The sequence below is a fragment of the Odontesthes bonariensis genome, chromosome 21 (assembly GCF_027942865.1).
Source record: "Odontesthes bonariensis isolate fOdoBon6 chromosome 21, fOdoBon6.hap1, whole genome shotgun sequence".
In the NCBI taxonomy this organism is placed as follows: Eukaryota; Metazoa; Chordata; class Actinopteri; order Atheriniformes; family Atherinopsidae; genus Odontesthes; species Odontesthes bonariensis.
In genome coordinates this window covers 22,149,095-22,160,533 of record NC_134526.1, presented here as the reverse complement: position 1 = coordinate 22,160,533, position 11,439 = coordinate 22,149,095, and the positions used below count along the sequence as shown (strand labels likewise).

At 42.0% G+C, this 11,439-nt stretch overlaps 1 protein-coding gene across 2 annotated transcripts in view; it reads left to right on the top strand.

Moving 5' to 3' along the window:
• The first annotated feature begins 302 nt into the window (after positions 1–302).
• The window catches only part of LOC142371663 (myocardin-related transcription factor A-like), a 33,624-nt gene continuing 22,487 nt past the window's right edge, over positions 303–11,439 (top strand). For both annotated transcript variants that reach the window (XM_075454376.1, XM_075454375.1), the window contains exons 1-2: positions 303–694; positions 6,419–6,484. In XM_075454376.1, the coding sequence (XP_075310491.1) occupies positions 565–694; positions 6,419–6,484 (196 nt within the window). In that variant the 5' untranslated portion in view covers positions 303–564. The remainder of the gene's footprint in view (positions 695–6,418; positions 6,485–11,439) is intronic.

The following is an 11,439-nucleotide window of genomic DNA, read 5'->3' as shown; positions in this document are numbered from 1 at the left end:
TTTAGTGAGAAGGACGTGTGTGTGCGTATCATGTGCGCCTGTCTGTGTCTGTCAATGACTGAATGACTGAGTACAGCAGCAGCTGTGACAGACTGCGCGATCACACCTTCGCTGACATTTGACACACATGAAGGCACACGCGTCTTAGTCAGTCTTGTAGCGACAGGCAAAGCTTTTCTAAAGCTGCACAGTAGCTCTGTTAGTTTGGATTTATATGCTCCTCTTGCTGACTATTACCAAGGATTTTTTTCTTCAAATAAGTAGGCAGAAATGGCTGCACTTCTTTCCTCAAATCTCTTTTGATAATCTCTGATAAGTGGAACTTTGCAGAAGACTTCCTCTGACATATTTCCACACTTTGAAGGATGTTCCTTTGTGTTTCACTCTTAACTGCAGTTTCCCACAGTTTAGCTCTGTAAGAGGATTGCATTGCTCTGTTTTGTGGATGTACAGACTTGTGACAGCCGCATGAATCCAGCACCTGAGCTTGAAGCCGCTTCTTGATCTCGTTATTCTTTTGCGGATGACGCACGCCGAGTAGTTCGAGCTTGATCACAGCCCGCCATGCTGGATCACCTGCAGCGTGTCAACATCAACCCTGCCCATTTCAGGCCTCAGCCAATCAGCAGCAGCATGGATGAGAGAGACATACGCTTTGAGTTAGAGCGCCAGGCCTGTCAGAGTCTCAGAAAAGGTGGGATACCTGTTGTGTGTCAAGCTTCCTGTTGCACAATATGCACATGAGTATTTACAGCCATGCTTTGCAGAAGGCAAGATATACCCTTTATTAGTTTAATGCTTTGACAGGATTGTACGCAGTCTTTTTGACCAAACACGCAGCTCTTTACCAGAATACACCCTCAGCATCCACATTAAAAAGTTCTCTGAATAGGTCTTCCTCCAGGTGCCATCCAGGCTTATTTTCTGCGCTGAAGTGTGAAGGGGGATCAGACGCTTTCCATGTGGCCGGGTTACAGTTGGGTTTTAGCCAGCCCGAGTGCCGCACACGCTGACTCGAGTGCATGAACTCTGCAACCTGTTGTGCAGCTCTAGAGGTGGTGGCCTTGAGCCATAGTAGCTGGTCAGAAAGGAGTTTGGATAGATCTGAGAAGGAGAAAACTCCAAAATACATACACACACACACACACACACAACCAAAAAAAAAAAATCAACAAAGACACATGTTTTATTGACCAAATGGAAATATGCTTGCATAAAAATGATAACAGATGAGCTGGCAAAGTCTGCAAAAAAGAAGCTAACGGCTGATGATAGGTTTATTTTTGATTTTTGAATTGACGCTTTTGAAATTCATCAACATTTAAAAATGAATAATATCTTATCTTATAATATCAAAGTTCTTAAAAAACATTAAAAATAGTGGATCCTTCATTTCTTTAAATTTGAAATGAAATGAATCAATCCAAATCAACCCCTTTTGCTTTCGCGCTTGTATTTCGGCTTTAGAGAGGGTTGAAAGAAACGGGAACTCCACAAAACTTAAAAGTTTTAAACTCAACATGTGCAAATCAAAAGCTTTAAAAGCCCGTCGTGTTTTCTCACACTTGCCTTTCAGTCAATGTTTCCTGTTTGGTGAGGTTGATAAGGCACTAAAAGTATTTGTTAAGAGTCTGTAAAAGATCATCGTTTGGGCTAAAATTGATCCATTTTGCAGCATATAGTCACAACAGCGCTGTGGTCTGTGTATTTTGAACGTGAATATTGACTGTGATACAGTCCGCATTGTGGTGAGGTGGTTAGAACTGTTGCCTCACGGACAAAATCTTCTGGGTCTGAACCTGCATCTTCTAATTTTACACCAGTAACCCCTCCACGACTCTCAGAAAGATAATGCGGATGTATAAAATGCTGGAACCTGGGTTTTCCATACTTTTCAGTACGACGTTTGTTCGTTTCTTACATTTCACACAAGGAATTCAAGTTTCCACAGAAAGTGTAACCTCACCCATGGTGAGCATTTTCCGGTCATTGGTCTGTTGTTGAGTAAATGTACACTTGCTGCTATGTGGTGGCATTTGAGCATCGAGCACGCTCTCCCAGAATAGATTCTGAATCGGCACATTGCATCGCTTGCCTGTCGTCTCACAAATCATTTTGGGTTGAAATCAAGTGTTTTGTGTGTGTGATTCTGCAGGTTTGGGTACATAATGTGCATGTGCAGAGGGCCTGCTCTCCTGACTGTGTGTTCACACTGTGCTGCTGTTTTTAGCAGAAGTGTCAAACTGTGCGTTCTTTATACGTGCACGTTTAATGCACGCCGCTGTGTTCGTTTCGAAAGATTATGCACGCTTGTCAACAGCTCATGTGATTGCTTGTTTTACCAGATCATGGTTGGGTGTAGGAGTCAGCTGAAACTTTCCTGCTGCCAAGTGGGAGACACTGTTATCCTGCGTCAGCCTCCTCTTCTTCTCAGAAATCAAAGGCATAGGAACGTCAGCCTACTGCTGGGCACTGTCTGCAGATTCTGGGGACAGAAGTCGGCGAGAATCAAGCACACACACACTTTTCTGCTCCTGCGAAAAATGTGCATTAACAAACAGGAATGTGGCGATTATAGATGTGACATAAAGATAAAGAAGAAGAGGCGATGCAAGGCAAAGATGTCAGAGTGAGATTTACGGGGCATGACAAAACATGGGTAAATATTGTAAGGGCTGGGCTGTTTGCAGTGAGGCACAGCCAAGAGAGAGAAGGCATACGAGTTTTGGTTTCTGAGGATTAATGTTGGTTTGTATTGAGATGCATACATCTCTACCCTAGCAAGCCAGACCCGTACAGCAAAAAGCTGTACAGGGGTCTATAGTGACGCTGGATAGCAGTGTGGGCGGGATAAACGGTTGTCTGTCAAGTTGCCTCTGCACTCAACGTCACGCAATAGGATGGCGCAACAACCAATCAGAGCGATGAAGAAGGATTACGTAGTCAGCGCGACGGACCAATGGAGCAAGCTGGTAAATTAAACTTTTACCGTACCCGGTGGGCAAAACTCCGAAAACGTCCTTTTAAAAAAGAAAACTTAAGTGCAGTTATCTGTTCATCTCGCAAAGAAAACTGTATATCTAAAATTTCTAGAGTCTCTGCCTAAGCCAAAGCGAAAGACTGTTCGCAGCCATTGTTTACCTCTCTCTGGAACTACACACTGAAACGTCGCACCTCTGTCGTCACTAGGTAGCCAGGCCTCCGACCCCGCTCCTCACGATTTGATTGGCCCGATTAAGTTTCGATTTGCAGCCTCGCAAAACGACCACAAGTGACTAGACTAGCCCCGGAGCAAATTCCATTTGCGGTCGCTAGGGGCGTCTAGATTTCTAGGCTAATACATCTCCATATATGATGGATCGTATGTTCAGGAGAATGCTCTTGAGGTGGGATTCATATTTAGGGAAGATTTGAGACTAGAGTGAAGCAAACCAGAACTTATTCAGCTCAACAGTTAGGGATGGGAATCGTGAACCACTCCCAGTAGTTTGATTCTGTGGAAATCGTTAATCCGCCTCTCTAACGATCCCGTTTATAGGTTCTGCTAACGTCTGACGCATTTGCGCGATGACGTCATGTGCACGATTCATATTTTGGCTCAGAATGTTTCCAACATGGCGTCGAGGCAGAAGCGCTCCAAAGTTTGGTTATATTTCACCAAAAAGGACAATACTAGGGCCAGTTGCAACACGTCCAGAGATTTTATCACATCAAAGGGGGGAAATACCTCAAACACGCTGCAACATTTGACCACACACAGCATGCAATTGCTTTGCACGAATGTAAAGTCTGCTAAGCTCGCATGCATTCAAAACTTGAGAGCCCTGTCTAAACATAAAGCTTCCAGGTCCTGTTGATTGTATTAATGTTAGCGACATACTGTATGAATAATGTCTGATAATAATCTGATATTAACATTTAGTTGACGAGGACTGCAAGAGTGAGGCAGACTCAGAGGCAGGATCATTGGCAGCACAGCTGGGAGGCGAAAATAGATAAAATGTTGGTGCGTACTTAAAATTAAAGTGTTACTGCAACCAAAGCCATTTGTACTATATATAACTGGATGAGAATCAATGAGAAAACCGATAAGGAACCAAATCAATAAGGGAACCGGAATTGCTAAATTCTTAACAATTCCCATCCCTATCTACAGTACGTTGTTATTGCATGCTGTTGATTGAAAATAGTTTTTTTTTTTAAGTGGTTTTGGTGATGTTCTGCTGTAATGTTACAATATTTTGTGATCTGCATTTGTATCTCTCCCTAATGAGATGATTCAATACGTTTCTAGATACGTGTGGTGTGTTGTGTTATGATTCAGGGACACATCATTTTTAAACATACATTTTGATCCAGTTCTTAACACTTCTTTAACACAGAGATTTATTTTCCGTTGTTAATGAGAACAAACCATCTCTGTAAATGTGGTGTTTGTTGGCTACCTTCAGTGTGATATTGGAGTAAAAATTAGGGCATCACAAGAGTTTTTGGTACTTCATTGGCAAGTCATTTGCCTGCTGAAATACTTTCTAGCCGGTGTCTTCTGCCACAGCGCTCATTCATGTACAGTCATTGTACATAAATGTACATCACTCTCAAACATACAAAGCCGTCAAAGCTGGTCATCAGTTATTTTATTAGTTTTTTTCCCTTGGAAGCAACCATTTTTGTGCATATGCTGCTTTCACTGCTCGATCTGAGTGGGGGATCTGGGCCTGCCAGATGTTAACGCGGGATGATGCATTTAATGCATTTAAATGATGTGCTAACAAGGACGAAGAACACCGTAACAACTGCGTGGACCCACACTCCAACATTTACTCTGATGAAGAATGATGGTAGAATTAAATAAAATATATATTTTTAATGTTTTACACCCACACATACACGTATATATCTATCTATTTAGATATATATAGATACACACATACACACAAAGAGAGAGAGGGGGAAATGATCACATTAGGCCTCGTCTGTTGTGATTTCAGCTCTCTGACTCACGAAGCAATTAACTTTTCTTTGTCCTTTATGTTAGCAGTGAACGTCGAGTCCTAATTTACCCTATAAAATAGTAATTAACTCAGCTGACGGTACCTAAACAACGTGCTCTTTAAGCAACACTAATCAGTATTTCTGAAGCACTCTTTAAATGTACGTGTCATGTGAAATGAGTCATTAATAGAGCTAAACTGAGTCAGAATTAAACCCTATTCTGTAGCTATTCTGTAAGTCCTGCCAACAGCATCTGTACGTCCACTGCTTTTCTTTCAAAGAAAGAACGTATCAATAGAACTTTTTATTCGTAGTTATCATACAACTGCTAATCAGCCTTTTTTTAAATAATGTAACTGGCATTCTTTTAGGTACATTCATGTGATACATGCATTTAATTTTGGTTTATGAACTTGACACTTGATCACAAAGGGGTCTGCTGGAGAAAGATGAGCTATAGTTTGAATGTCATAGGGGCGATCGACTGTAAAATTTGGCTTAATGGATTTGTCTTATGTATGGACCACTTAGTTGGGTTTTATGGGCTTTCAACAGAGGGGTAGCTTTATATACTTACAGTAATGGTGCATGCTTAGAAAATGAGGAATTGAAGGCTATCAGGTTAACAACATACACATGCTCCAGTGCAACGATCAGCTACAAGTGCAAGCTAATATTGAAACTGCACATGGAAAAATACCTCTCGGGCAAAAAGGTTTCCTGATACTCCCTTATATTATACCTTGGTGCACAAAGTTTGAACAGATAGTGCGCAGAAATCCTTTCCTGCTCATTCATGATTTCGTATAAATTTGGAAGTTTAGTCCTCAAAACATTTTGCAGATGTCTTGTCCTCTGAGGAACTCAGAAGCAGGCTCTGACCAGGTTTAGTAACTTTTCTGAGTCTTCGATCGAATAAAAATCTGGATCATGGGGAGGAAAACTGTTGCTTTCAAAATACGAGCCGTGGTGTCTTTAGTTTTTCTCACACTCACTGTTGTTCAATCAAACTTGAAACAGGAAACTGCTCGTATGCATGCTTGAGTGTGTGTTTGACTTCCCCTTGTAGTGTGTGAACTAACCTTTGCTGGTCTTGTCAGAGAGGACCACAAATTTCAACTGCAGCTAAACGGGGTAGTTGAAAAAAAAAAACCCTTCCTATTGCGCAGCTTTAATGCTGCACTTATTGCCTCGATAGATTATTTGCAGGCATTTTGTTTTAAAACCTGTGCCTACAATATGTAGCCCAATCAGTAATGTATCAGTAATGGGTTTGATCAGTAAGCGCTCTTGTTTTTTTGTGGGGCAGAAAACTGAGGCAGGAAGGATGCATAACCGACACGATGCTGCTTCCATTCATTTCACAGTCACTGATTTTTGTGTCCTCTTTTTTTTTTGTGTGTGTCGGTGTATTGGTGTCTAGTGCTCCAGCTGAAGTTGCAACAGAGAAAAACCAGGGAAGAACTGGTCAGCCAGGGGATAATGCCACGTAAGTACATGCCAAGATTTGCAAATGCAAACTTTTTATAAGAAAATTGTGAAAAATGAATAGATACATAAAAATAAGTGTGTTGAGCTTAAGGTAGAATATGTGGGTGTAGTCCAAACAGCAATGAGCCGAAATGCTGAAACAAAAATGTTGAAAACACTATAAAAAGTTTTGCAATATCTTTAGGAGAGCTAAGCTATTGCTAGCATTTAAACCAGCCTCTTAGCTAACTCTTAGCTAACAAGCCTAATCTCGGTTTGGGTAGCTTAGCTGTAGAACAAAGTGTTAACGTAAGCCTTCAGTACTAAATTTACTACGGCTGCTGTAAAAGATTTCCCAGGTGATTGGGTGACCAACGTACTGCATGGAGGGAGTCCGTGGTTGTTCGGAAAAGAGGAATTTTGTGGAGGGAAGTTCCCTCAGCTGACATTCCCACAGCAGGTCTCAGGGTGTAAGGGAGTAATGTTAATGTACGCTTTAAAGCCTGTCAGTAAGCACTGCAATACCTCTGACTGTAGTCTATATCAATTTTGACCATTTTATTATTTTGTGGTTTTGTCCATATCACAACATATCACAAGATAGGGAAAAAAAATGCTCAAACTTATAAACTTAGATTGGACCTGTAACAAAAGTTAGACTAAAATTAGAATATTATGAAAGTTAAGCACAAAATGTCATATAAAACAAGAGTACATTACTTTACAAAGGGGCTGTTTGGCTAGTAGTAAACACCTCTTATTTCATTGCAATATAACTCATTATTTTCCATGGCATTTAAGCTGAATCAACACAACGACATTAACAACTTGGTGCGGTCTGTCGATTACACGGCATGTCGTAGTTTCTCTTTCCGTCAGCAGTCTGAGAATCTGTCTTGCTCTTTTTAAGCGTAACCCTCTTTGCACCTCAATTGTCTCTGAAGTGCTTGAATTGTGGTTAGGACTGTGCCACTGCCTCCTGACAGACGGCAGTTTCAGTCCTCAAAGTGATGTGAATCAAAGTCACATTGCAACTGCCATCACGAACATCCATGAACAGCAGCATTTAAGCTGCTGCTCAGCACACCCGCCGTATCAAAATGAGTATTTGCGGCATACATTTCTGTATAAAAGAAAAAAAAACCTCTATGACCTATGATTACTTCCTGATATTTTATGCTAAGAGCAACTTATTTAAGTACATCATTTGATTTCATTTTATGAAAAATTGAGAAAATAGTTTGCCCCTAACAGCTGACCTTATTTCACATTACATTAATCCACATACTTTATAGTTGTGACAAAGGAAGTGTACAGTGTCTTATCTGTTAGCATTTCCTCTCGCTGTCTCTTTGTTAGGCAAATGCTGGAAATAGCAGCCTGAAAACTATGCATGTGGATTTTCTTGTTTATTCATCTAACTGGTACATATGCCATTCAACAGAATGTATTCTGCAGCACAAATACATGCATACGCAGTTCCTCCCTTGTTAGATTTTGCAGCTATAATACAAGTGCCAGTTCTTATCTTAGCTTGCAGACAGCAAGTAATAATAGGGGCTCACCCCTCATCTAGTTGGAGAGCTACTCGAGTATTAAATGTACAACATGTTATTTTTCCATTGTTGAGAATGAGAGGACAAATAGGCGGGTTGGGTCTTTTGTTGTCAGGGGAGTGAGCATGAACCACATTTTGGGGGTGGATGAATTGTGACAGAACCACAGTCAAGCTGTGATCCCACCGAGTACAACCACTGTTCGTGTTGTCACACTTCTTATCTATCTTGACAAACTTCCCCTTCTCTGCTTTATTCTAGGAAGTGGCTTGAGCAAAGATCGAAATGCTTTGCCGACATGGTTTCTCCGAATCAATCCATTTGTTTTCCATCCATCTTACCCGGAGCCTTGCTGCTAGTGTCAAGTCTCCTGCAATGTTCAGGGGAATTAAAGTTCAGAGAGTGTAGTAACCCACATTCTGACTCAGGCCCAATCACAGCTCTTACCCCTGGGCCTACCACTTGCCATACCTGTCCTTTACGACAGGGATGATTTGCCCTTTTTGTTAAGATATCAAGGAGTGGTGATTGTCTAGCTCTTCATTGGTAGCCATTCGGATGCCAAGATGACCATTACTTTAGGTTCTAGATTAGAAATAGTGTTCACCTCCACTTAGTTGTATTCCTACAGTATAATACTGTTGGACTCCTGATTGACCTTCAGTCTGTCAAGAGCCAGGTTTCTATCAATGTGTTTAAATGTGCATTTTAAAGGCTAATGGATCTAGCAAAATTCTGACAAATTTTCCAATGCTCACTTGGAGTGGTTTTAGCCTTGGATCAAAGGCTCAGTCTAAGGTTTAGATGAAGGTGGCTTTCTTTAATTCTTCTCGACATGTAAGAAAGACAAACTGGGATTCCGTGCTGACATTGTGGGGTAACCTGGTGAGAAATGATAAGTTCAATTGGGTATCATTGTTTTTCCTCATCATTTTGCCCCTTCAGCTACCTTCTATCATGTTTTAAAACAGGAATTGTGATTGTTAATGTTGCGTTTCTTCATTAGTTTTTTTTTATCACATGTTAACTTTTACAAAAACAGGCTACCAACTTTATACTGCTTGTGTGGGAGGGTTTCTGCAGGTGCAGGTCTAAGTGCTTGAATCTGTGGTGTGCGCTTAGGTTATTTTTACAGTGCATAATGAGTACAGAGTGAGATACATCACCTAAGTTGTTATTCTTACACCTCTCAGAAAAAAAAAAAACCTGTTCACACAGTTATATGTGATAATCTAAATTAAACCTTGATGAAGTTAAAAAAAGAGCAAGCTAATTGTTTACCCGCAAACAAGTGAGACTCACGTTGCTTTCAACAACAGATAGCAGATTTTGGAAATACCTGAAACTGCCAAATTCACACTCACAGGCAGAAGCGGAGAAGCGGAAAATCGGATATCGGTGGTCTGTTGTGTGTATTTTTTTGAGCTTTACAAAGATAGCAGACCGTTTCAAGAGCTGACCTGTAATGCAGAAGAGTAGAATATAGAGAAGCCTCAGTTAACACACAAACGAAAACAAACCACTTGTCAGCAGCGGACTGAACATGAAAAGACCATCAGTGCCAGAGGAAGTGCCTGATGTTGTCAAAGTTTAAAGACCAGCGATGTTGGTTGGTCACTCATGCACATGATGGGGACTTTTACCGCCGACCTCACCCCACCGCTCTCTCTTTGCGACTTTCTTTTGCCCGTTGGTCTGTTGTTCCATTTTTCTTCTATCTGCCTTTCCCCATGCATCCTCTCCTCACCAGTTTTACAGTTTTCCATCCTCTGTTTACACCTTTCCGCCTCTAAAACCCAACTCTGCACTCATTCGCCCATCCCCTCGTCGATACCACCACTCGTTTTCAGTGTCGCTGACTGATAGGTTCATACATCGTCAAGTAGGCCGCGTAACCCACTGGTGAATGGCTGAGAGGTCTGGGAGGGCTGATGTCTCGGGGGTGTGCATGAGTGAGTGTGCACCAGCGGTGTGACAGTGCTCAGCGATGTGAACTCAGGCTTGAGCAGGTACCAGCAGTCTTGCTCAGGGTTACTAATCCGGTCATACCATTGTGTGTGTGTGTGTGCGTACAAAGCAGTGAGATGGTATTAGAGCAGCAACCCATTTTTCTTTTGTGAGCTCCAGTGATTTGGATTTGACATTGTTCTGAGACGAGGAAATTAAAGTGCTGACTTGGAAACATCTCACTTGCCTTGCCAAGAGATAAGATATGTAATTATCATAATGGCGTGTACATCCACTTTGCTTTTTATATACTGATCTAATCCTAGCTCAGTGAAAAATCTGTCTCGCTTGAACTGTGCGTAGCATTCATGCGTTGTGCAATTAAAGTGTGGTGTCTGGTATTAGTAACTCCAATGAACTTGTCCTTTTGAAGGAGAGGGAGCTCTTGGGCCCAACCTCTTGCTCCCACAGCTACCTCTCAGACAAATCAAGGGTTCTGCGTCGGCTCGTGCGCAAGGCCCGTGTTTTGTACATTTAATCATCCACTCTAGTCCAAATGCAGCTGCCTACGTGTAGCGCAAATATGGGTAACCATGCACATTGCAAGTGCCAACTAAGCCTGCACCTGGATTAGTCTCTGTTCAGAAAACAACACATCAGACAAAGAAAACACATGGACCAAAAAAACCCCACAATATTGACTTTTGTTTTGTTTAAAGTGATAGTTCGCCTCTTTTGACATGAAGCTGTATGACATCCCATATTAGCAATATCATTTATGAACATTGACTTACCCCCCCGCTGCGTCCTGTGAGCCGAGTTCCAGCCGAGTTTTGGCGTTGACGAAGGTAGTCCGGCTAGTTTGCTGGGGTCCCGAAATTAAAGTGTTTGCTTCTCAAAACAATATGCGTTCAAAAGAGTAATACATTTGCATCACAAAATCGTCCCTCCAGAAAAAGTCAGACTTCACAATCGCTTGGCGCTATTTTTGCCTCCCTTCGTATCAATGCGTTCAGCCACCTGCCGACAGCCGCCCCTGTTGCAGTGTTTACTGCTCGGTCTGCACTTCGGTCTGCAAGGTTTACATAGCCCGTAGTGATACGAAGGTAGAGACTAGCCGGACTACCTTCGTCAACGCCAAAACGAGGCTGGAACTCGGCTCACAGTACGCAGCGGGGGGTAAGTCAATGTTCATAAATGATATTGCTAATATGGGATGTCATACAGCTTCATGTCAAAAGAGGCGAACTATCCCTTTAAAGACTTTGGAAGAGAACGGTCAGGATTAACACCTCTACAATGTGCTATAAACCAACTACAGGCCCATGCTTGGCAAACCAGGGTCCAACCGTGTGGGGGTCCCAATTTCTTTGTGAATAGCCTGCCATGGCCTTATCTCTCCGTTTTACACATTAACACAAGGGGCAAGGGTATCCCGATTCTTTACAGGACAGAGAGTTGGGGCTACATG